General features: G+C 51.5%; 2 protein-coding genes across 5 annotated transcripts; one reads left to right on the top strand and one right to left on the bottom strand.

The window, feature by feature from the left end:
• Positions 1–12963: 12963 nt before the first annotated feature.
• FAM110A (family with sequence similarity 110 member A) lies at positions 12964–25560 on the bottom strand. 4 transcript variants are annotated; one of them, XM_004061650.5, is made up of 2 exons: positions 17954–18343; positions 12964–14533 (listed from the first exon to the last, which is right to left on the bottom strand). In XM_004061650.5, the coding sequence occupies exons 1-2, from the start codon at positions 18262–18264 to the stop codon at positions 13549–13551; spliced, it is 1296 nt and encodes a 431-aa protein (XP_004061698.3). In that variant the 5' UTR covers positions 18265–18343; the 3' UTR covers positions 12964–13548. The 4 variants fall into 4 exon arrangements, with proteins under 4 accessions (XP_004061698.3, XP_004061694.1, XP_063558567.1 ...); XM_004061646.5 differs by lacking the exon at positions 17954–18343 and adding an exon at positions 25319–25560 and having other exon boundaries at positions 13549–14533; XM_063702497.1 differs by lacking the exon at positions 17954–18343 and adding an exon at positions 25319–25560 and having other exon boundaries at positions 13549–14530.
• Positions 18276–19854, top strand: LOC101152403 (putative ribosomal protein eS10-like). The gene has a single exon (XM_055372381.2). It carries the CDS (start codon positions 19296–19298, stop codon positions 19818–19820), a length of 525 nt encoding a protein of 174 aa, XP_055228356.2. The 5' UTR covers positions 18276–19295; the 3' UTR covers positions 19821–19854.
• Positions 25561–26372: the final 812 nt, after the last annotated feature.

Genomic DNA, 26372 nt, shown 5'->3' with positions numbered 1-26372 from the left:
AGTCCCTCAACCAGGGTCACATAGCTGGTGAGTGGCAGAGTTGGGATTCTAGCCAGGCCCAAGGTTGTGATTTTTCCTCTCTTCCCTGGGGTCTCAGATTCAGGCCTGGCTCGTGCACCCTTGGCCCACGCTCTGCTGTGGGGGTGAGCACCTGCACCAGTGGGGAGCCTGCCTGAACTCGCTGCTTGGGGAGCTGAGGGTAGATAGTGGGTAGCCAGGAGCTGGCTCTCTGGGAGTCCTGATGAGCAGGGGTTGGCAGAGGGGCAGGTACTACAGCCTCCTAAGAGAGGAAAGGCTGGGACTCGCGAGACCTCCAGAGCTGGGACAGTTTCTGCCTGATGTCGCCTCCCTTCAGGAACCAGGCTTCAAGTCCTCTGTGCTCTCTGAGCCTCAGTTTCCCCACATGTACATGAGGGGGGTGGTGGGCTTAGTGGTTGCCAAGCACTCTTTTAGCTCTCACACTGTAGGATTCTAGTATGCCCATATCAGTCATCTGTTGCTACATAACAAATTATCACAAACTTAGTGACTTAGCACCCATTTATTTTCTTACAGTTTCTGCAGGTCAGAAGTCCTGGCATGAAATGATTGACTTCTCTGCTTAGGTCTCACCAGGCTGAAATCACCGTGTCAGCTAGGCTGTGATCCTTTGTGCGGCTCAGGGTCCACTCTAAGTTCCTTTGGTTGTCAGCACAGTTCAACTTCTTGTGGTTGCCGGTCTGAGGTGCATGTTTCCTTGCCAGCTGGGAGCTGGAGGGCCACTCTCAGTTCCTAGAGGTCACCTCGGGTCCTAGCCTTCTTTCATGTCCCTACTTTCCCCACATCCCACATCCAATACATCCCCTGTTGGCTCCACATTCGGGGTAGATCCAGAAAGATCCAGAATGCCACACCCCTCAGCCCCCACCGCCTCCACCCCAGTCCAGCTCCTTCATCTCCTGCCAGGACTATTACAGTAGCCTCCTCCCTGCAGCCCTGCAGCCCTGCAGCCCGTTCTCCACTTGGTAGCTGGAGATGGGGGAAGGTGTTAAAATGCAAGTCTGATCCTGTCCCACCTCTGCTCAGATTCCTCCCATGGGTTCTCAGAGGAAAAACCAATGTCCTCAGCCAGGTGCAGTGGCTCTCACCTGTAATCCCAACACTTCAGGAGGCTGAGGTGGGCGGATCACCTGATGTCAGGCATTTGAGACCAGCCTGGCCAACATGGCAAAACCCCATCTCTACAAAAATATAAAATGGGCACGGGGGCACGTGCCTGTAGTCCCAGCTACTTGGGAGGCTAAGCCGGGGAATTACTTTAATGCAGGAGGCGGAGGTTGCAGTGCGCCGAGATTGTGTCACTGCACTCCAGCCTGGGTGACAGAGCGAGACTCCATGTCAAAAGAAAAAAAACCCAATGTCCTCATCATGATGTATGTGACCCTATACCCTCTAGCCTCATTCCACATAGAGCACACCTCCTAGCCCTCTCCCCTCACGTCCTTCACTCCCACCCTGATGGCCTCCATGCTGTTCCTCAAACACTCCAGGCACATACTGACTCTGTTTCCTCAGCCCAGAACACTCTTCCCTGCAGACACCCCTTACCTCCTTCTGGCCTCTCCTGAAATAGCACCGAGCCGGTGACGCCTTATCTGACCATCCTGTTTAAAAGCATGAGATCTGCTTCTAATAAAGTTACCCTTACCACGAGGTCCAGCAATTCCACTCCGTGGTAGTTACCCAAGAGAAATGAAAATATGCATCCACACAAAGAGTTGTTCACAAATGTTTATAGTAGCTTTATTTGTAATAGCCAAGAAATGGGAACAACCTGTATGTCCGTCAACAAGTTGAATGAATAAACAAAATACGGTGCATCCACACTGTGGAATACTACTCATCAGTAAAAAGGAACAAGCTACAGATACACTCAGCAACACGGGTGAATCTCAACCAAGTCCATGATGCTGACTGAGAGAAGCCAGATTCCATTTGCATGAACTCTGGGAAAGACAAAGCTGATCTACAGTGAAAGAAAACTGATCTGTAGTTTCTTTGGGTGGGAGCGGGTGGGAGTCAGGGGTTGACTGTCAGGGGGCATGAAGGAACATGGTGGGATGATACAAGAATTCTAGCACTTGTTTGTAGTGCCATACAACTGTCAAAATGCATCCAACTGTACACCTAAAATGGGCCAATTTTATTGTTTATCAATTCAACCTCAATAAAAAAAGGAAAAAAAATCTCTAGTTCCCCGTCCTTCCCTGCTTCATTTTTCTCCTTAGCATTTTCACTCTGGCAAGTATTGTCTGTGTCCCCTCTGGAATGTCAGCTCCTCGAGGGCAGGGATGTTTATCTGTTTTGTTTTCTGTTGCATCTTCAGTTCCTAGAAGAGTGTTTGGCACACAGTAGGTGCTCAATGGATATCGATGAATGAAGGAATGAATTCAGTCCCTGCAGGCTGATTCATTGACAGGGATGGCTGTTTTGGAGTGTCCATACACCCACCTGGAGGCTGCAGAACAAAGGCGAGATGGGAGGGCCTGTGAGACTGTGGGCAGTGGCATCATTCCATCTGAGGCCGTGTCATTGCTCAGGCATTTGGACGACGCCATTCCCGGGGCGGTGTCATACCCACCAACCACCTTGGTGGGTGGCCCAGCCCAGAACCTGATGTGCGTTAGCTGGGATTTCCTTTGGGTGCTGTGCGTGTGGAAACCCAAATATGACCGTAGAGGGTGGAGCCACAAAACCAAGCTGGGCAGAGCCCACAATGTGGCATGAGGTTGCCCGGGGGCGGTAGGTGGCTGGGCCTGCAGGCTTGCTTGTCTGTCTCTGTTTCAGGTTTCTTGTCTACTTTCACTTTACTTTAAATGTATTTTTATTTTTTCTGCACAGATAACACATTCACATGATTCAAAATTCAAAAGGTGTGCAAAGTAAATAGTGAGTCTTGCCTCCCACCCTTGAGCCCAACCCTCGGGTTCCCCTCCCCAGGGGCAGCCAGCATGCAGGGTTCCCAGGATAATTCTCCAGGGTTCTGTGCCAGTACAAGAGTACATGGACATGTGTTCCTGCTTCCACAAGCAGCAGCACACTGTGGGTATCATGCCACAACTTGTTTTGTTCACTGACCTGTGTTGTGTATCTTGTGATTCCACATCAGGTGTTTGCAGGACGTCTTTTGAGGGCTGCCTAGGATTCCCTTGCATACCTGGGCCTGAGTTTCTTTAGCCATTTCTCAAATAATTTCCAATTATTTGCTATTGTAAACAATGATATAATAAATAACTTTATATGCTTGGTATATGGGGGTAATTTTACATGTAAGTTGTTACTTGCCCACATTTAAACGGTGAGAGAATAACATGCCAAACATTTTTTGCAGCCTCACTAATCAGGAGAACTTGGAAGCTTTGGCCCCACTGAGTCCGAGATCCTGGATTACAGCAGACTGGGCAGGGCCTCTCCATTTACCTCCGTCCCACCCTTGATTTGCCAACAGGAACACTGGAGACACAGACAGGGAGTGACACACGTACCCAGGGACACAACACATGCCAGCGGGGCTTGGACCCCAGAGGGGTGAGTGCCGGGGGCCTCTGCCCTCCCTGGCTGTAACCTCAGTCACATGGCTTCCTGCTTCTGAGACTACGCTGGAGGAAATGGGAACCACGCCCACTTCATCATGAGGCCCCCTCCCAGGAACGAACTCCCCTGGAGCAGCTGGCTCTGTACTGGACACCCAGTTGGTGCTTGGGGCTTGGTAGGTGTTCATTAGCTGGTTTATATATACATTATTCTTCCAATGGTTTAGATGTGTAAATATTGACAACAAATTACCTTTTCTTTGAGATGGAGTCTTGCTCTATTGCCCAGGCTGGAGAGCAGTGGCACAATCTCGGCTCAGTGCAACCTCAGCTTCCGGGCTCAAGCGATTCTCCTGCCTCAGCCTCCGGAGTAGCTGGGACTACAGGCGCCCGTCACCATGCCTGATGAATTTTTGGATTTTTAGTAGTGACGGGGTTTCACCATGTTGGCCAGGCTGGTCTTGAACTCCTGACCTCATGATCCACCCACCTGGGCCTCCCAAAATGCTGGGATTACAGGTGTAAGCCACTGTGCCCAGCCTACAAATTACATTTTTTAAAACCTGTGCAATGTATACAATGCTAGTCCTGATAGTGCCCCAGTGCCCAGGATTAAGGGATTTGTCCTATTAGCAGACACTGAGGTGGGGGTGGCCCAGCAATCCACACAGTGCAGAAGTAGCAAAGGTGGGATTTGAACCCAGGCCACCTGGCTCCAGGTGCTCATAATCATCACATCTTATCAGAGACCCGGGGCACTGGTGGTTAAGGGAGGGCACTGTTTGATAGTGAGACCACACACACACACACACACACACACACACACAAACACACACACGTGCACGCGGTGACAGGACAGGGCTGGGCAAGACTTGGGCCTGAATCATAACTGCAATGTAACCTCAGTGAGGCAGTTGTCATCTCTGAGCCTCAGCATCCCCACCAGTAAAGTAGCTACTGAGCAGGGGTGAAATTAGAAACAAACCAAGAAAAAGATTTGCAAGCTGCAAGGGCTGCAGGCCTGTAGAGGATTAAGGGATTTATCCTGCCGGTGGACACTGAGGGAGGAGGGACAGTAGGTGGGGAGGGAGGTCTGGGACATCCAGCAGGCCCTGTTTGCCCTTAAGAACCTTCCAGGACTGCCTGGCCCAGCTGTCAGGTGGCCTTGATCCCAGCCCAGCACCAGGCTGGCAGGCTCCAGACAGAGCCCCCTGGCTCCAGCTTGGCACCCCAGGGAGGGTAGGGGCCCAAGCTAGGGGCTGAGCTAGGCTATTTTCAAACGCCAGAAGGCCAAAGAGAAGGCCCCAGCTCCCTTCTTCCTACATAGGCCCCCTCCACAGCCTGGAGTACTCCTTTTCTGTCCTAGAACCTCCCTAGAGACCACAAATGCCTCACAGCTCAACTGGAGAAACCAAGGAACAGAAAGGATCACCCAGCTAGAACTTGAACCCAGACCTCCTAATTTCCAGGAGCTAGTTCTTTCCAGCATTCACTCACTCATTTTCACTCATTTCTTTATTCACAAATGTTTATGGAATGCCTACTCTTCCCCTGAGGCTGAGGACACAGCCTAGAGCAAGGCCAAGTCCCTGCCTGCTGAGCTGCACTCTAGTGAGAGATCCAGAAGAGAAACAGACAATGTGGCCTCTGGTTAATATAAGCCAGGAGGTGATATGTGCTAGGAAGAGAAATAAACCAGGCCAGGGAAGTAGAGACTGCTGGATGCTGACTGCTTAGCTGGAGGGGCAGGGGGGTTGTGGTGGGTTGGTAGGGAAGGCCCCTTTGAAGAGGCAGAGATGGAAATGAAGTGACAGAATGAGTCATCAGAATATCTGGGTAGGATCAATACTAGTAAAAGCAATGGCAAGTGCAAAGGCCCTGAGTTAGGAATGTGTCCAGGGTGTTCCTGGAACAGGAAGGAGGCAGCATGGCTGCAGCAGAGTAGGTAAAGGGGAGACTGGAGGAGTAACAAGGTCCCAGATCATGAGGGCCTTGTGGAGCAGTTAGGCCTTTCGGTTTTATTTTAGGCTGCCTGGCAAGACAGACCCTCACATTGTTCAAAGGCTCCAGCAGCCCCACACCATCTGGCCCTGGTGCTTCAGGCCCAGCCCCACCCACCTTCTCTGTGTTCCTGGAATCTACTCCTCCCACCACAGGGCCTTTGCACATGCCCTCCATCTAGAATCATTTTCCACTCCTATCTTTCTTCTCCTCGTTGTCTCCTACCTATCCTTCACATCTCAGCTTATATATCTTTGGCTTCTCAGATCAACCCGGCCAGGTCAGCAATCTCTCCTTCCGGAATCTACTCTCAATGGTCATAAAATTATTAGGATGATCAGTTAACGTCTGTCCACAACCTAGGCTGTGAGCTTCACAAGAGCAGGTGTTTTGGTCCATTTTGTTCACTGCAATATCCTCGGGGTGGGACCAGTAGTTGGTACATAGGAGGCCTCAATAAATATGTGCTGCATTTGTAAACAAATGAGTAGCACAAACTCTTTATAAAGATCATCTCGTTTCATTCAATTTTATCCAATTTATGGAAGCTCAGAGAATGAGGCAACTTGACTAAGGTCAGACAGCAAGGACAGAAGAGCTAGGACTGCAGCCCAGATTTTTTTTTATTTCTAAAACTGAGAACTGTCCCTAGTTCTTTACCTGCACACACAGGTAAGTTGTTTGAAAATCAGCTACAATAATTCCTCCATATCTGTACTCATGCTCTGTGTAATGTGACTAAGAGATGGATTCTAAGCCAGGCGCAGTGCCTCACGCCTATAATCCCAGCACTTTGGGAGGCCAAGGCGGGCAGATCACGAGGTCAAGGGATCGAGACCAGTCTGGCCAATATGGTGAAACCCCGTCTCTACTAAAAATACAAAAATTAGCTGGGTGTGGTGACACGCACCTGTAGTCCCAACTACTCAGGAGATTGAGGCAGGAGAATTGCTTGAACCAGGAGGCGGAGGTCACACTGAGCCAAGATTGTGCCAGGCTTGTTTTCAAAGAACAAAAACAAAACCAAGAGAGAGAGAGTCTATTTCTCCATCCTTTGAATCTGACTTGACATGTCACTTGGGCTATTAGGACATTTATAATCTTGACACAAGTAGAGGCTCAAAATGCACTGTGTGTTGGAGCTTATCTTCTCTTGCTGAATGTGGAACCCTGAGGTCACCATAAGAATGAGCCCAAGCCAGCCTCATCAAAGCAAATGGAGGCACCCCAGCAAACAGCCTGCCAACTGCTAAGCGTGTGAGTGAAGCCCTCCCAGAGCCCCCACCCTCAGCTGACTGCAGCAAGGCAAGTGAATCCAGGTAAAACCAGAACTGCCCAGCTAAGCCCAGGCCAGACTGCCACTTCACACAGGCTAATAAGTGGTTTTAGGCTTCTGGGCTTAGAGTGGTTTGTTATGCAGCAGAGCCTCACTGATCCACATACCTGGTGGACACACCCTCTGCAGACAACACACTCTCAAGAGTACACAGATATGCCTTCATAAATGGCCTCCACAGAAAGTCTGTTGCCGCCACACTGACACTCACACACCCCTTGCAGGCCACACACACACACACACACATACACACAGCCATCACTCAACCCCAAACACCCCTTTATTTAGACAACTTTCCTGGCCGCTTGCATGTCAATGTCAATGCCTATCTGGGAATGGGTGAGTCAATACTGCCCAAGCTCTATGTCCCTGGCACTGCCCAGCCCAGGGTTGGGCATGGAAAAGGCGCCCAGTAGATTTGTGTTGAATGAATGGATGAATAAAGCGAAGGGCATGGAATGAGCCAGAGGTTTGCACCAGTGGGTAGACAGGAGAGGACCAGGCAGATACAGGATGAGGTGGGGACAGGAGCTGGGCATCTGGATGTGAGAGACAGTGCAGTGTGTGGTTAAGAACCCAACTGCATGGGTTCAAATATTGCCTCTGCCGCTTATTAGCTGTGTGACCCTGGCCTTGGACTCTCTTGGCCTTAGTTTCCCCATCTATGAAATTGTGATAAAAATATGACCCCTTTCAATGGGTCTTTGGGAGGATTTGATGGGACAATACATGGAAGTTCTTCGCACAGCCCTTGGAACATAACAGCCGTTTACTACTCTTACCCACCAAGACCCTCTTCGTCCTATGATACTTCCTCTGGGAAACCCACTCCCTAGCTCCCCTTGCTCTGCTGCAATCCACAGCCTCCACTCTATCCCACAGCTCTTGTGAGCCCCTCAAGGGATGGGGAGATCATTGCTATATACCCAGCACCCACATCACAGCCCCAGACAACATGGTTAAGGAGTGATTGCAGAATGACAAAATGATCCTCATTTTACAAATAAGTAAATCTGGGCTCCCTGAGGTCCTGAGATTCCTAGAGGTGCTGAGGTGTTCCCCGGTAAATGCAGAGGCTGGGGGTGTGGAGCTTCAGTTTTCATCCCTCTTGGAAACCCACATGGGCAGGGATATCCCCTATTTGGCTATCTTCCCACTGTGCCTAGCACAGCTCCTGGCACATAGTGGATGCTCACAAATCTTTATTTTACAGATTGTATTTGAGATTCTATTTTAAAAATTGGCTCCAATTTTTTTTAAATGGATGGGGATGCTTCTTTAAAAGCACTTGAAGAGTTTCAGGATGTGTAATGTTAACTATGGGGAGACTGAGGGTGTCAACGAATTAAGAGAATTAAGGATGGGTTAAGAGGAAACAGCAAATGAAAAAAAGCAAAGCGAGTAGTAACTCCAGGAAGAACAAAGAGTTGTACAAGAAAGGAAATGTAACCAAAATATATGACTTGGCTTGAAAGGAAACAGTATTTATATAGTCATAATATAAATAACACTAAAATCCACTTCACAAAAAATTGTGATAAATGCCAATTGAAAGGAGGGGACCAAAAGCTAAATCTTTCTTGATAATAATGATTACGAGAAGAAAAAGTTTGACTGCTCACTGGGTGATGTTCATTATTCTCAGCCTTTTACATCTTGAATCCTTATAACAATCCAATAACCTCAGCACTATTATTATCACCCTCATTTTACAAATGAGAAAACTGAGGCCCAAGGAGGTTAAGTTACTGCCCAAGGTCATACAGCCAGAAAGAGGAAGGGCTGGGATCCAAAGCCAGGCAGCCAGGCAGTGGAGGCCACACTATGAAAACATCAGACCAGAAAGTCAGTCAATATGTGCCTAAAATTGGTCAGACACACTGGCTCACGCCTGTAATCCCAGCACTGTGGGAAGCCAAGGTGGGTGGATCACTTGAGGTCAGGAATTCAAGACCAGCCTGGTCAACATGGTGAAACCCCATCTCTATAAAAAATACAAAAATTAGCCAGGCGTGGTGGCACACACCTGTAGTCCCAGCTACTTAGGTGGCTGAGGCAGGAGAATCGCTTGAACCTGGGAGGCAGGGGTTACAGTGACCCAAGATCACACCACTGCGCTCCAGCCGGGGCAACAGAGCAAGATTCTGTCTCAAAAAATAAATAAATAAATAAATAAATATATATATATATATACATACACATGTATTATATATGTATATATATATATACACATATATTATATATATGTGTATATATATATATGCCTAAAATTGATCAAGAAAACAGCAGGAAAAGCAAGTTATTTAAAAATATGGAGGAAAGTACCAGAAGAAATAGTTTAAGAAGTTGTAAGTGGTTGCTTTTGGGGAGCGAGGCTGATGTAGAGGAAAGGACAAGCGATGCTGCTTGTTATTACTGATATATATGGATATAAAAATATGTCCATTTTGGGCAGGCAGGAATCGGCAGGAGAGTGATGCAAGGAAACTTTCTGAGGTGATAATGCTTGATACCCTGATAGGGGTTTGGGGTACAGTATGCATTTGTCTAAATTCAGCAAATGGCACCTTTAAGATCTGTGCATTTCATTCCATGTAAGTGTTACCTAGAGAGGAACAAGACAAACAAATATTGAATTCTAGCTAATGGCGTGCACACTAAAGTGACTGTAAGGGAAGTGTACTGATATGTGCAACTTACTTTGAAAAGCTTTATTAAAAAATAAGTTGTATTAATGGATGGAGAGATGGGTAGATTCCTGATAGAGCAAATATAGTGAAATATTAACAGGTGTGCATTAGTAGGTGGGTATATGAATGTTCACTGTATAATTCTTTCAACTCTACGTTTGAAATTTTTCTTAATAAAATGTTGGAAGAAATATATGAGTGAATTATCTGAAAAATAATATTACCTTTTATTTTATTTTTATTCTACTTTAAGTTCTGAGATACATGCGCAGGATGTGCAGGTTTGTTACATAGATATGTATGTGCCGTGGTGGTTTGCTGTACCCATCAACCAATATTACCTTTTTAAAAACCTGGATGGGGTGTTCACTCCTTTTTTTTTTTTGAGAGGGAGTCTCGCTCTGTCACCCAGGCTGGAGGGCAGTGGTGCGATCTCGGCTCACTGCAACCTCCACCTCCAGGGTTCAAGCGAATCTCATGCCTCAGCCTCCCAAGTAGCTGGGATTATAGGTGTCCGCCACTATGCCTAGCTAATTTTTGTATTTTTAGTAGAGACGGGATTTCACCACGTTGTCCAGGCTGGTCTCAAACTCCTGGCCTCAAGTGATCCACCCGCCTTGGCCTCCCAAAGTGCTGGGATTACAGACGTGAGCCACCGCGCCCGGCCGGGTGTTCAGCCCACCCAGATGGACCAGCCTGGATGGACCAGCACAACTGTAAGCCCTCCTATATGCACATCTAATTGGCAGCCAGCTGCAGCCACGCTCTCACCTATATCCTAGAGTCAAGGACCTATAGCCAAATTCCTCAACCCTTTCCTGGTCCCCTGTACACAGGATATCAGGTAAGATGGGGGGTGGGGGGTCTCCTTAAACGTTTCAGTAGCAGGAACAGAACTATTTAACCAAGGACAGGGAACAGGCCTCTGCAGCTACACTCCATCCTCTGCCAAAAGGGTAAACTGAGGTCTGTGGCGGGGGCGGGGCTGCCTTTCCCAGGGCCCATCCACCTTCATGGTAGAAGTGAGCAGCCAGGTTGCCTGGTTCCCAAATCCACGTGTATATAATTAGCTGGTGGGAAATGGATCAGAGAGCAGATCTCATCTCTGCCTAATTAGGGGCTAGGCAGCTGGGGCCAGGCTGGCCTGGGGGAGCTGCTTCGGAGGGCTGGGCAGCCCCAGGAGACACGGCAGCAGCTGCAGGCCCTCCGAGGGCTCACACTCCAACTGGAGGCAGAACAATAGAGGGGCTGTTTCCACAGATCCCCGAGGCTGCAGGGTTGGGGGAGGGAGGAGTGCAAAAGCCCCCCGCCCTGCTCCCTCCACAGAGGCCTGCAGGGAAGGCGGGAGGCTCCAGAATCCTGGAACAGGGGGAGCCCTCCCAAGACCAAGCCATAACCATTGGAGAAGACTCAATCTGGCACCTTCCCCACTTCCAAGAATCCCTCCCTGCTCTCTCCCCAACAGACCCTCCCAGTGGATTTATGGAAAGGCATTCTCTTTTCAGCTATCCCCTGGTCCAGCTCCTGGGAACAGCTCTGGTTTTAGGGCAGAAGTCCCTAAGTATACCTGCTTTACATTCTATGATTATTTATGTGCTGAATGTTTAGTTGTCCATTCTCTTCTCCAGACTAGGACAGGGGCCATGTCTGTCTTATCCACTGCTGGGCACCCAGTAGATGCTCAGTAATAAAGTGACCAGAAGAAAAGGCTGCCAAGATGAGGAAGAGTGGTGGGGTACATGCTGGGAGAACCAGGAATCCAGACTGCGATGTGTCTGGCAGGCAAGAGTGTGACCCCAGGCTGCCCTGCAGACCTGCTATGTGACAGTCTACAAGTCGCTATCCTTCCCTGAGCTCAACACCCTGCTCTGACAATATATCTGGTCCTCAAAAGGCTACCTTGAGGATTCAAGCACTGTACCCTCCTTCAGAAACAAGGTGTCACCCACCAGTCCTGTGACCTGAACCTCAATTTCTTCACATGTAAAATGCAGCCAGCCCATCCACCTTCCCGGGTTACTCGGAGGCTGCCAGGTCACAGCAAGGGGCAATGACTAGCCCTGAATTCTAGCAGGGTTGCCTAGGAAATCTAGTCTTTGACACCTCAAAGGGCACCACGTCTGCAGATCCTGCCTGGATTCTCTCTCCTGACACCATCACTCCTTCAGCATGGGGACCCTGGAGGCCCAGCTCCTGCATTGTCAAAACTGCTGGGCACCATGGGGGGTTGAGGGTAGGTCACCACCCTCCTCATGCTTGTCTCCCCACCAGTATCATGAGCTCCAGTCTCATGAGCTGGAACACCATCTTCTTCTAGAACCCAATTTTCCCTTCTTTCCCCAAACTGCCCAGGCCCATCCCAGGCCCCTGGGGGCTAGTTGTAGACAGGCAGACAGACAGAGAGATGGACAGCTGGGCTGATCTGGATGTTTGTCAACAGTCCAACGGAAATCTCCTCTTTATGCTTAAAATAAAACCTACATCAAACCTGTCACCAGGGCCCCCATTAGAGCTTCCTGTTTCTGAGTGCTGCAGCCAAGGCAGCCTGTGAAAGGAAGCGCCACCCACCCCCTCTCCACGCCCACCGTGGGGCACCAGAGAGGCCACCCCCGCTTTCGCCCTTTGTAGGCCCAGCCCTAGCCCTAGCTGCTCCACTAGCCAAGGTGGGGTGTCCTAGTAGGTAACTGACCTGGAGGGAGACTGGAAGAAGCTGAGGCCTCGAAGCCCGGTGCCAGCCCCTTCCTTCCCCTCTCCCCAGGTATTGGAATATAGCATGAAGGGCCCAGAATGCACCAGTGCCCCAACCCAAGGAGGACTGTGCTGCCTAACTCTCCCACTGAGGCCCAGAGGGAAACTGGCTTGTCCAAGATCACCAGGCAACGCCACTCATTTTGTGCCGTCCACCCCAAGTCTCTCTTCCTCCAAAACTCCCACTTCTCATCCTCACTCTATGGTCTGTGTGACCTCAAGTTCAGGATTTGCCCTCTCCGAGCTTCCTGCCCCCTTGGGAACTGGGCAGGGCTTGGATGGAACACTCCTGGTTGGGGAGAGTCTATGCACCCCATCGGCCTTTCCCCTGCAGGCTCCCTTTCTGGTGCAGGGGAAAGACCCCATTCCTACTCCCAGCTCTATTCCAGCTCACTCATGGCTGGATCTCAGTTTCCTCCTCGATGAGGCAGGCCTGCTAGCCTTCCAGGAGAGTTATGAGAACCCACCACGGGGACACGTCTCCAGCCAGGCCAGCCGCTATCATCATGCCCCACCACTAGATCTCGGGGTAAACAGTGACTGTTTCGATGGCCCCACCCCAAGACTTCTCTCACCCCTTCTCTTGTGAACACAGAAGAGTCTGGAGGCCCAGCCCTTGAGAAACAAGCATTTGTGTTTATTAACCAAGGAGAGGGAAGTCAAAGCAATGCAGACTCCTAACCAGTCCCTCCTATAGTCTGCCCACCTAGGCCAGCTGCCAAGGACTAGGAAGAGCAGTGGATAGGCCCCTCCCCACTGCCCCGACCCCAGGGTGAGTTCTGCTGGGTAAGGAAGAGGAAGTCAGCAAAGGACAGAGGCCAAGGAAGGAAGGAGGAAACAGAGCCGCTGGGGAGACAGGATTGAGGAGATCCCTTGGCCCCTCACTCACAGTGGGGAAGGCAAAGCACCCCAAATGCAGCCCCACAAGAGGAACTAAGCAGGAGTACACTCATGTCAAAAACTTTGTATTGGGGGAGGGGAGGAGGGGGTTCTCAGGTGTCCAGAGTCAAGAACAAAACCCTTCGAGAGTCAGTCCTTGCCCAAGAATGCCGGTCCAGCCTCTAAGCCTTTGCCTCCATACCAAGTTCACAACGGGGTGGAGCCTCTGACATGGCTGTCTAGAGAATGGATGCAAGAGAGGTCCAGGGACCACTTGCCTCTGTAAGATCTGTCCTGTGGCGAATTCCAGGCCCAGTGGTGCCTAGCCTTCAGCTGCTGGGCTCTCCCGAGCCTGCCTTAACCCATACAGCCACTTGATCACGCGGGCATTGCGCTCCACCACCGACACGCCATAGGGAACGCGCTCCCGGGCCCGCTCCTCAACAGTAACCGAGCTGCGGCGGGAGCAGCCCCCTTCAGAGCTGCCCGGCCCAGCACTGGGCCCTGCCAGGGACACGATATCCGAGCTGGCCCGTGCCAGGTGGGCCACACCCAACCCTCTCGCCTCCTCCGGGTCCAGGCCGCAGAAGTTAAAAAAGCGCTCAAGATCAGCGGCTGCCCTAGAAAAGCGCTCGCTCAAGTCCGACTTAGAGCGTTGCAAACCCGGCGGCCGGGCTGGGCTGGAGGCGGCGGCAGGGCCGGGTGATGGGCAGGGCCGGGCAGGCGAGGCAGGCAGGGGGCGGACGTCCACTCGGCGGACCGCAGAGGTACTGGGCGGCGGTCGTGGAGGGGTGGCTGGGGGAGGACGGCCAGCTCCCTCTGCCCGTCCAGGAGTGCGGCTGGCCTCGGCAGGGGACACGGGACTATCACACAAGTTGATGAGGCTGCTGAGGATGTCCAGGTCCAGCTGGGGCCGTCGGCAGGGGCCAGGCAGGGCTCGGCGGCTGGGCGTGAGCACTGTGCGGCGAGTCTCAGGGCTAAAGAGTGGCTGTTTGGACAGCAGGGGCTGCACAGGCTCCTGGCGGGTGTTGGCCACATGCAGGCTCTTGACGTACTTGGCCTTGTCGGCCTCCAGGCGCTCCACGGCGCTCGGTTTCCGGACTCCACCATCTGCCGGCCTCCGTAGCAGGTAGCCAGGGACCTTGGTCCGCAGGCGGCAAGGTAGGGCGGGGGCGGACGGGGCTCCAGGGCTCAGCGTGTCCACAGGCATGGCTGCTGCATATCCCGAGGGCTTTAGTCTGAGGAGACCGGAGAAATGAGGAGCCACAGATCCGGGCAGAAAGTAGGCAGCTGGACACCGGCAACTGCTGCAGTGAAGGAGAGAAAAAAAAAAAAAAGAAAAAGCCGAGCGCGCTCAGACAAAGAGGCTCAGCCACGGCTGAGAGGATAAGACGCCTTCCCTATTATAAGGTGGAGACCACGCCCCTCCACAAGGAGCCAATCAGCAGGCACAAGGCAACAGGGGCGGGGCTTCAGGCCCCACCCACACCCCCTCCCTCCTGCCCCGGGAGAACCAGGCCCAGCTGAGACTAAGAGAGGAAAAAAGGTGTTAGAGAAAAAAGACCTGGGCAACCTGAGCAGAAAAGACAGGGCAAGGCACGCGCTAAAGGGAGCAAGGGAGGCTCCAGGCTCTGTGCTACGCACCAGTCAACTGAACCTCAGGTCCTCTCAACAGCCCCATTTTTTGGATGGAGAAACTGAAGCCCAGAGAGGCAACCAACTTGCTTAAGTTAACCCAGCGAGTAGGTGGCTCTGCCCTTTACCACCAAAAAGGAAGGTGCTGGCACCGGGGTGTAGGGTTAAATGACCAAGAAAAAGGGCTCCAGCCCCACACCCCACCTGGACTCCCCACAGGGAGCCTGGTACCACCTCTACCCCTCACCCATCCAGGCAGGAAGCTGCCCTGTGCCATCCACCCGCCTAGACATGCCAGGCCCCAGGCAAAGGGCAGAGCTTATAGGGAAGGAGCAAAGAAAATCTCCACCCCCGCCCCAGTGGAGTCCAGACATCCGTCAACTTCCTGCATGGAACTGGATGGCCCACGGTGATCCACAAATGCCTGTCACGTGGAAACATCAGCCCTGAGCTATGCTGTGCTGAGAGAAGCTGGAAATGTCCAAAATCACACAGCCCTGCATGGAGGCATCCGGCAGACCCTCGATCTGCCTGCAGCCATGGAATGGGCACTCACCTGGGGGGAGGGCATACACCTGGATGCACAAGTGTCTACGTGGTCACCCAAGTGTCAGGGCCTGATGCCCCAGACATCAAGCCAACCCTGACCCTGTTTCCAAGGAAGGGCCAAGCCCACAGAGTCACCCCACAAGGCCCCTTGGAGATGGGACAGAAGAAAACCCACATACCAAGTCCCAAACATTCTCATCTGTAAAATGGAGGGGGCAGGTACTTAATCTGGGTGTTCCCCAAGAAGGCTTACAGTTCAAGCCATCTAGACCCGTGCTGTCCAGCTCAACAGCCAGCAGCCACATGTGGCTATTCAACCCTAACTTTAAATTTAAATGAAATAGAAACATAAAATTCAGTTCCTGAGCTACACTAGCGGCATTTCAAGTTCTCAATAGCCACATGTGGCCAGTTGCCACTGTGTTTGGCAGCACAGAGTACAGCATTTCCATCCATGGTAGGAAGCTACATTGGACAGCCCCACCTAGACATCCAAAAATCCAGAAGGGAGTGAGTCTGGATTGGGGTGGGGAGGCAGGGATCTCTGCTGGGTGCCATCCTCCCTATAACCTCCCACAAGCCTGTGGGTCGTTGTGCAGATGGAGAAACTGAGACTCAGAGAAGTGACTTTCCCAGGTCCCAGAATAGATAAATAAGGCACTGATTTCAATACCACATCCTGTTTCTCCCTGGCGCTCCTGACCCCCTCCCGCTCCTGACCCCCTCCCGGCACTATTCCTTTTCTCCTTATCCCCTGCACAAGTACTCTATTTGTGTATGGTTGTTTTACTCTTTGTTGTCCCCATCCCCCTAAAATATCAGCTCCATGAGGGCAGGGGTGTGTGTGTGGGGGCGGGGGTTGGCTATTTTGTTCACTATACCCCAGTTTCAAGATACTGCCCTAGACACATACTAGGGCAGAATATTCAACAAAAATTTATTGAACTGAAATATTTATGGGAGCCAGATGTGAACTGGGTGATCAGGAATGAACTAGAGACATCTAGGTACCCTGCCTGCTGCAGGCATATGGGTCCAAGGTGGTAGGTGTATTGTTCCAGGAAGCTGGAAATCCAGGAGTACATAAAAACTCCAGATTCTTAACTGTCAGCATATTCAATAATAATGATTAAAACATTGCATATACAGCAAACAAAATATGTCTGCAAACATATCTGTCCCCTCCTCCTCCATCTGGCCCCCAACCACCAGCTGGAGACCTCTGCAGCAGCCATGAGTTGGGAACAGATCCTTGGGTGCTGCTCCCAAGGCAGGAGAGATGGAGTGGATGGGAAAGGAAGCCTCGCTCCACCAGGGCCGACCCCCAGGAGACCTCAGGTGGGAAGGACCTGACAGGAAAGGAGCATAGTAGAGGCAGCCAAACTCTGCCCCACCCCCAGGCCGCCACCTCCCAAACCAGTCCAACCCGTCCGCAGTGGCAGTTCCCTTGCGGGCACCATCCGGATAAAGACGGAGAAGGAGGTCAGACGGGCGGGGCCGGGGCAGAAACCCCGTGCACGACCCCGATCGGGCCCCCAGCCCCTCTGGCCCCATCTGCTGGCCCTGGGGTCCCCTCTGGCGGGGCCGGGACAGATGCGAGAGCCAACCCCGGGTTTGGCGCCGCGGGACCGCCGGCCTTCGGCTCGCCCACCCGCCCGCTGTGCGCCTTGCGCAAGCAGCTTCGCCTCTTTACAGACTCGGATACCTTATCCGTGAAATGAGGTTAAAAATAGACCTTCCTGAGCCTCCAGGTCACGATAAGGATGGAGAGATCAAACAGGTCGAGGGCTTTCCTCAGCATCTGGCAAAAAGGCGGAGCCACGAACCAGGTTCCTGGTCTTTAAGAAGATTTCGACTAACCAAGTCCACAGACCACCCCCACGTAGGGGTCTCTAAGCAAGCCCCACGAGGGTCTGTCCCAGCCCACACCGCGGACAAAGCAGGCCCAAGACAGAGGTTGATCAGTGAGCTGACCTCAACAGCCCCATGTCACGGGTGGGCAAACGGAGGTGCAGCGGCTCCCGCCAGGTGAAGCCAGGGTCCCAAGTCCCCAAGCGGGACTCAACGTCCCCTCTGAGGCCTCCTCTCACCGCCCAATGCCCCACCCACGGATTCAAATGCCTCCCATGAATGCCCCCAACCGCCCGCCCTTCTGGCTTGCATCCCGGGGGCTCGCATCCCCCCCTGGCCCCCTCCCCACTAGCTCCCCAGCGTCAGCCTCCAGAGGCCGCGGGGCAGGGTTGGGGGGAACTCAGATCCCCAGTCTGGCTTTTGCTCTCCCTCAATTCCGGAAAAGCTTGAGGACTCCCGGTGGCGGGGGACGGGGGGTCGGCTAGCAGGGCGCTGTGTGACCCTTGCCACTCGCCGCCCCTCTGAGTCCGAGTTGGCCTGGCTCTCAAATGAGGGAGAGAGCGGCACGATCCCCGCGGTCCTCTTGAAGCCGAAAGGTAGATCCCTGCCCCGTTCCCGCCGTCCTGGGGTGGAGGGGTGCTCGGGCCGCCCCCTACCCCGGCTGGGCGCCCCCCGCCCCGGTCCGCACGTACCTGGCTGCGCCCGCGCCGCCGGCCTGCGCTCCTCCGGCCCGGCCCACCTGGGGCTCCGGCAACCTGAGTTTGCGCAACTTCCGGCGGCCGCGGGCAAGTGAACCCGCTGGTCCAGGTATTATCCGAAAAGGGTAAGGAAAGCCAGGCAGGGGCCAGAACCCGAGCCCCGGCCGCTGGCAGTTGGCCTGGCTCAGGAACTGGGTCCGACCCGCTCCAGGACCACCCAGGGAAGTTCTTCCGGGAGCCGAGACCCGCCCACCGCACACCTGGCGCGCGGAGTCCCCGTGGCTCTGGCAGGCAAGCGCACCCATCTTAGAGATGGACAAACTGAGCCCCCCTCCCTGACACTCAGAACGACCGCCAGGTAATGTTCACTGTGCCAGGCACGGAAAAGTGTTTTTCTTGGTATCGGGTAACCCATTTTAATCTTCCCAACAATCACTATCTGGTGAGTTCTATTGTTACCCCATTTGACTAATGGTAAACTGAGGCTGAGAGAGGCTGAGTCACTAGCCCAAAATCACTCTGGGGAGTCCAGCCTGCGCTCTTTCCCTCCAGACCAAGGCTTAACGCCACCACTTTCTAGCTGTGTGTCCCTGACCAGGCTGCGGGACCCTCCTGGTGCTCCATTCTGTCACGTGTAGAGTCCATCCCTCTGGAACAGGCTGAGCCTGAGGATGCCTTGGCTGCCTTGTGAAAACTGTTAACATCGGTAACAACAGCCGTCATAGTAACAACAATAACTAGAATTTTGGGGTGCCAGGCACCATACTCATTTAAATCCCCAGAGCCCCCTCATTTAATCCCATGAGACTGCAGCCCTGCAGGAAGGAATTCCCAGAGGGAGGTGACTGTCACCTCTTCCACCCCAAGTCCTATAACTCACTGCAGGTAGGAACATTTGATAGGCCATTTTTTCATGGGAATCCTGAGGCCCAGAGAAGGAGCTGTCCCCCAGGCCTCAGCCTCAGCCCTCTGCCCCACTCAGGCTGAAGAGGCTCCTGTTCCATGTCTGTGCCTGTGGGAGCTGGGCCAGGACTAGTGTACAGGGCATGAGGAGACCGGCAGTGATGCACATCAGCTTTCCTTCCCCCTCAGCACTGCAGCCTCCTCCAGTCCCTGACTTTACAGGGGACGGGGCAACAAGTCCATCATCCTCCAAGTGGCCTGCTGAGCCCTGCCTAGCCCTCCACTGAGGCAGAAATGGGGGATGGGGAGGGAAGGCTCCTTCAGGCACTAATAGTAACAGCAAAGCAACAATAATGATTTTCATAATAGCAAAGAAAAGAACAGTCCTTCCTTTCCAGCCTCGGCCCCGGACCCTACAGCTGCCAAGACGCTGATGCCTAAGAAGAACCGGATTGCCATTTATGAACTCCTTTTTAAGGAGGGAGTCATGGTGGCCAAGAAGGATGTCCACATGCCTAAGCACCCGGAGCTGGCAGACAAGAATGTGCCCAACCTTCATATCATGAAGGCCATGCAGTCTCTCAAGTCCCGAGGCTGCGTGAAGGAACGGTTTGCCTGGAGACATTTCTACTGTTACCTTACCAATGAGGGTAGCCAGTATCTCCGTGATTACCTTCATCTGCCCCCAGAGATTGTTCCTGCCACCCTACATCTGCCCCCCGAGATTGTTCCTGCCACCCTACACCGCAGCCATCCAGAGACTGGCATGCCTCGGCCTAAAGGTCTGGAGGGTAAGCGACCTGCAAGACTCACAAGACGGGAAGCCGACAGAGATACCTACAGACAGTGTTCTGTGCCCCCTGGTGCTGACAAGAAAGCCGAGGCTGGGGCTGGGTCAGCAACCGAATTCCAGTTTAGAGGCGGATGTGGTCGTGGACGTGGTCAGCCACCTCAATAAAATTGGAGAGGATTATTTCACATTGAATAAACTTACAGCCAAAAAAGAAAAGAACAAATCTCATCTGAGCACTTTCTTTGTACCAGACACTGTTCTAAGCTCTATAAAATGTTAACTAATTTAATCCTCACACCTACCCTGTGAGGGCTACTATTATTATGCCCATTTTCAGATGAGAAAACTGAGGCTCCAAGAGGTAAGGCCACTTGCCCAAAATTACACAGCTGATTAATGGTAGAGCCAGGATTGGAACCCAGGCTCACGTCTGGGGAGGGGAGGTGGAAGAGACGGTGTTTTCAGTGTTGGGCTTTGGCCACTCACCAGATGTGCCCCCCAAGGAAGTCCCAAGGAATCTACTGCCTCGTCGGCTGGACCCCAGAGGGAGAAACCACCTTAGGAAGCACTCCCTGGTTTTGGTTCTGAGTCTCGGTTTCCTCTGCTGTAAAATGGGGGCAATAACGGCAATGTTTTCCCAGCAGAAATAGTCTCATTACTGCTGTGTTTAAACCCTCCTGTGGCTCCCTTACAATAAAATCCAAGCTCCCTGCAGTGAGCTGAGATTGAGCCACTGCACTCCAGCCTGGACAACAGAGCGAGACTCTGTCTCAAAAAAAAAAAAAAAAAAAAATCCAAGCTCCCCACTTGGCCCTCAGGCCTTCCAGGACTCAGTCCTTGTCCAAATCTCCCATCTTATCTCCAACCTCTTTCCTGCTCTGGCCACAAAGCCCTCCCTGCTGTTCCTGAACACAAGGTCTTTCCTGCCTCAGGGCTTTTGCACCAGCTGTTCTCTGTCTGGAACCTCTTCCCTCACCCCCTTCAGATCTCATTTCAAATGTCATCTCCTCCAAGAGACCCCCCTCAGCAATTTCACCCATTTTATTCCCTTCCGAGCACTCATTACATCCTGTCATTTTAGATACTCTTTTATCTAGGACAGGAAATATAACTCGTTTCCTATCTCTCCCACTGGACCATGAGCTCCATCACACCCTTCCAATTTTCTTCCTTCAGGGACCAAACACAAGAGGAAATACCATTGAACAAGTGGCTGTTCTGGACCCAGGCCACCTCAAAGGCCAAGGCCACTCATCAAGAGGTATATATTAAATGTATAAAGCTTTTTCTTATATCAGTAAGAAAGAGAGAAGAAAGAAAGAGAGGAAGAAAGAAAGGAGAGAAAGTTAAACATATCTGTCAAGAATAACACAAAAGTGATGTTGTGTCCTTCTTAGTACATGGTATCAGAAGGCTTCTTTTTTCTTTTTTTAGAAATGAGGTCTCACTGTGTTGCCCAGGTTGGAGTGCACTCCATAGCTCACTGCAGCCTCAAATAGATGGGCTGAAGCAATCCTGCCACCTCAGCCTCCTGAGTGGCTGGGACTATAGGTACATTACCACACCCACTCATAACAACAGTTTGTCTTAATCTTAGTGATCAGCCAATTCCTTGGTTAAGGCAGTATCTGCCAAATTTCTCCACTGTACAGTTATTATTTTCCCTTTGTAATTAATAAATATCTTGTGAGAAGAAAAAAAAAAAAAAGGCCAGGGTCCCTAAGCACCAAGCCTCCTCCCCAAACCCTGACCGTGCTCCTGGCCTTTCCAGACCTGTCCTACTCTTCCTCCAACTTCAAGTCACCCCCATTCAAGCTGGGTTCTGATCACTTCTACCCAAGTCCTGTTCTTTCTCCAAAGCCACCATATACAAACCTCTGCACACACTGGTTCTGCTGCCTGCAGTGGTCTTCACGACTCCATCCCCCTGGCCATATCTGTAAGGTATAGCATGGACTCCAGAACCCATTCAAATCCTAGCTCCACCAATGATTAGCTATGAGACCTTGGATAAAATACTCAACTTCTCCATGTCTCAGTTTCCCTAACTGCAAAACAGGACTCACAACAGTGCCTCCCTCTCTGCATGAGGTCCATGCATGACAAATGTCACCAAAGTGCAGGCTATGATAACTATTCAACCAAATAGATCATCCAGTGCCCAGCTCCTGAGGGAGGCCTTCATCAGCCCAGAATGCTGATCCACTATTCTCAGAGGTTACAAATCTAAGAGAAGCACAGGTAATGGTTAAGAATGCAGAGTCATGGCTGGGTGCGGTGGCTCAAGCCTGTAATCCCAGCACTTTGGAGGCTGAGGCAGGTGGTTCACAAGGTCAGGAGTTCAAGACCAGACTGGCCAAGATGATGAAACCCCGTCTCTACTAAAAATATAAAAATTATCCCAGCATGGTGGCGGGGGCCTGTAATCCCAGCTACTCAGGAGGCTGAAGCAGGAGAATCATTTGAACCCGGGACACAGAGGTTGCAGTGAGCCGAGATGGCGCCACTGCACTCCAGCCTGGGCAACAGAGCGAAACTCTGTCTCAAAAAAAAAAAAAAAAAAAAAAAAAAAAACAATGCAGAGTCACTTGAACAGACATTTCTCCAAAGATATACAAATGGCCAACAGGCACAGGAAAAGATGCTCAACACCATTAGTCATTAGGGAAATGTAAATTAAAACCACAATGAGATACCACATCACACCTCTGAAGATGGCCATTACCAAAAAAAAAATACAAACAGAAAATAACAAGTGTTGGTGAAGATGTTGAGAAATTAGCACTTTGTGCACTGCTGATGGACACATAAAATGGTGCAGTCACTGTGAAACACAGTAAAGTAGTTCCTCAAAAAATTAAACAGAATTACCATAGGATCACCCAGCAATTCCACTTCTGGGTGTATACCCAAAACAATTAAAAACAGGAACTCAAACAGATATTTGTACATTCATGCTCAAAGCAGCATTAATCACAACAGCCAAAAGCAATCCAAGTGTCCATCAAGGAATGAATGGATAAACAGAATGTAGCATATACATAGAATATTAGAATAGATTATTCCGCCATAAAAAAGAAAATTCTAACACATACGACAACATGGGTGAAACTTAAAGGCATTATGCTAAGTGAAATAAGCCAGACACAACAAGACAAATACTGTTATGATTCCATTTATAATACCTAGAGGTACCCAAAGTAGTCAAATTCACTCAAACAGAAAGTAGAATGGTGATTGCCAGGCACTGGGGGGAGAGGCAACGGGGAATGTACTTAATGCCACTGAACTGTATACTTAAAAGTGGTTACAATTGGTAAATTTTATTTTATATACATTTTAATTCACTCACCGCCCCACCCCACCCCCCGAAAAAAATGTAAAATTTAGAGCCAGACTCTCTGGGTTCAAACTCCACCTCTAGGTTATCTTATGCAAATTATTAAACCTCTCTTGTGCTCAGTTTCCCCTCTGCAAGATGGAAATAAGAACAGCAGTAATTACCTTATATCACAGAGTTGAGGGAATTAAATGAGTTCATACTTGTAAAGTACTTAGAACACAGTAAATGCTCAAGAGGTGTTAGTGATTTTTATTCTTTGGTGAGGGGGTGGGAGGTGTGGTTTCCAAAGGTTATAATTTTCATGACATTCTACACCCAACCCGCCCCCTTCCTCCCACCTGCTTCTTTCTTTCCCTTCAGCAGAAGCCTGGCCTAGATTTGGGGAGGCCCTTGCCTGCCCCAGAGGAGATTGGGAAGGCTCCAGGCAGTGGCAAGGGGCCAGCCAGCAGGGCAGCCCCAGCTCAATTTCAGCCCAGCTGTCCAGGTCAGGGACACCCAGCTGGGCCACCTCCAGAGCCACACCAGGCCCTGAGCTATTTCTGGAGGCCTCCCAGACGCTGGTGCCCTGGCCTGCCCAGGAGTCAGCCTTGCTCAGGGTGGCCTTGCACTAACATTAGGAAGGGAGAAGGGAGTAGGCTGTGGAATGGGTGTGGATGTGGACATCTAGGCCCACTGATACCAAGTTGATCTTCTAGGCCTAGGTCTGCACTTGAGGTTGCAAAATGGGGATGAAGGATTTTGCAGTGGGGACAGAATGAAAGGTAACACATGCAAGGTCTTGGGGAGGGGCCTGGCACGCAGGACTAGAAAGGTGAGGGGGAGGCAGATCCACAGCCACGCCCACTTCCTATCCTAGACTGCCCTCTGCCCAGGCCTGAGTGCACCATCATGACTTCTTAGCTCAGCCCAGAGACTGAAGAAACTTACTCAATGTCACAGAGCAGTCAGGGACAGGGCAGTGGTTTCATGATTTATAAATATGCATATATATACACATATATACATATATACATATACATACACATATATACATATACACATATACATATATATACATATATGTGTGTGTGTATATATATATGTATATATATATAGAGAGAGAGAGAGATGGGAGGACTGCACTTCATGAAGGCTGTGTGAGTTAACCTCCTGCCTGCAGAACACACAAATGGTCCATGAACGTTAGTTTCAGTTATCTTGATTACTGAGGTTTTGGGCATCCCTAAATTTTGCACTGGCTCAATTGCCTCAGCCCCTGCCTTGCATCACTGTGGGAGAAGATGATAAATTTGCTAATAAGTAAAAAAACCAAAACATGCAAGAACCAGAGCAGGGCTTATGAAGTCAATAAATAATATTTGTTGAAAGAATAAAGGAAAGCCTTGTTTTCTTTCTGAGTCCTCGGAGATCCTGTCCCCCAAAGCCAGGGGGAGGCTCCAGAGGAGAGAGGATATGGAACTCCCTTATGAAGAGATTCAAGGCTCTCAAAATGCATGATTCTGTGTGTCAAGGATTCTAAGATTGAAGCCAGAGGGACTAGGAGCTAACCACTGCATTGTCCGACTGTGACTTCGAAAAGGGGCTTAACTTCTTAGAAGCTCCGTTTCCCCACCTACAAAAGGAGACTGACAATAGCAACCTAGGGGGCAGGGGGTGTCCCCAGGAGACACAGCAGGGTCTGGCCTAGGTCAAGCTGCTCCACCTGGGGGGATTCCGGCCCCACTCCCAATTCCAAAGTCTCTGGTGACTAGTGGCTTTGGTTTAGGGACTGGCTCTATTCCCTTCCCCAAACTGGGGATGATTCCCAAGAGGCCAGCAGCGACTCTGGGGGCTGGAGAATCTGCTGCCCCTGCATCCAGCCCAGAAATGTCAGTCCCGTCCGATCCCCAAAGAGTGGTCCTCTGTCCCCGTAGACAGAAAGGCGCCAAATGAGCCGAGTCCAACCCCAGACTGCGGAGAAGGAAAGACAGACGCCCAAAAGGGGTATCCCGAGGACAGTGTGGGGCGCGGGGATATGTGATCCAGCCAGGGGTCTACAGGTCCCTGCCGATAAAACGCTGGGAAAAACCAGTTGCCCGTCTGGGCCTCTCAAGGCAAGTCCAGATGTGACTAGACTAGGGGCTGCGAGGTGGGGCAGAAAGACTTGAACTGGATTCTCCGCCAGAGCTCGCCGGGCCGGGACACTTGCCTCTCTGAGCCTCAGAGTCCTCATCTGTGAAATGACACGCAGGTACGACGCGGGGAGAAAGCAGACAGCAGACGCTCGGGGAACGGAGCCCCCCAGACCCGGGGTCGCACCCGGAACCACCCGCGCCCTCACCTGGAGCCCGCGCTAGGCGTGTCCCGGCTCCTCTCGCGCAGGCTTTGGAGAGGCTGACAGCTCGGACCCGGGCCGGTAGTGGCCGCCCCCAACGACGCCCAGGAGGCCCCAGCCCCGCGTGGGCACCTTTGGGGTCCCCTTTGGAGCTGCCCTCCGCAGTCGAGCTGAGCGGGTGGCCCTCACTGTCGAAGGCCCCCACCGCCGGGAGAGTCCGTGGGGCGCCGTGGAAGGGGAAGTGAGCACGCCGCCCCCCTTCACACCAGAATGGTTCGCCCCGGACTTCCTGATTGGTTCCTGGCTTCCGTTCGAACGGCGCGCCGCCAGGGTTGCCAGGCGACCGCTTAGCTTCAGCCGCCCGAAGGAGAGGCGCTGCTCAGCAGCTCCGCCCGCTCCTCCCAGCCGGCCCCACCTTCTTCCTGCCGCCGCTTCAGCCCCGGCGCCTGGTTCTTTCCCTTCCTCCTCCTCCCTCCCGCGTCCAGCTGGGACTTCCTCTAGGACCCCAGCTGGAAGAGCTCCAGTTGGAGGACCCTGGCTGGTTCCTAGTCCTGACTTTGACGCTAACTCCCTATGTGACCCGGTGCAAGCCCCTTCCTTTCTCTGTTCTCCTAACTGCATGATGATGAGTGAGTTAATTTTAAAATGTGCATACCCAGCAGTCCCGAAATTTACAAAGGAAATGACCAAAGATATGAGCAAAGATTAATATTGCTCAGCCTTATTCATCATAGCAAAATAATGGAAACAACTTCAATGCCTCTTGGAAGGGATTGGTTATATAATTCCATCCTGTGGAGGAGCTAACTTAATTGAGCTTTTTACATGCCAGGTAGCTTTACAGAACAACTCTTGTCAAGGCTTATGACATAACCCTCTAAAAGCACTTTTAATTATTAACACTTTATTTATTTCTTTTTCTTTTCTTTTTTCTTTTTTTTTTTTTTTTTTGAGATGGAGTCTCACTCTGTTGCCCAGGCTGGAGTGCAGTGGCAGGATCTCAGCTCACAGCAGCCTCAATCTCCTGGGGTCAAGCAATCTTCCCACCTCAGCCTCCCAA

Source organism: Gorilla gorilla, chromosome 21 (assembly GCF_029281585.2).
Source record: "Gorilla gorilla gorilla isolate KB3781 chromosome 21, NHGRI_mGorGor1-v2.1_pri, whole genome shotgun sequence".
Taxonomy (NCBI): Eukaryota; Metazoa; Chordata; class Mammalia; order Primates; family Hominidae; genus Gorilla; species Gorilla gorilla.
This window is presented reverse-complemented; position numbering and strand designations above follow the sequence as displayed.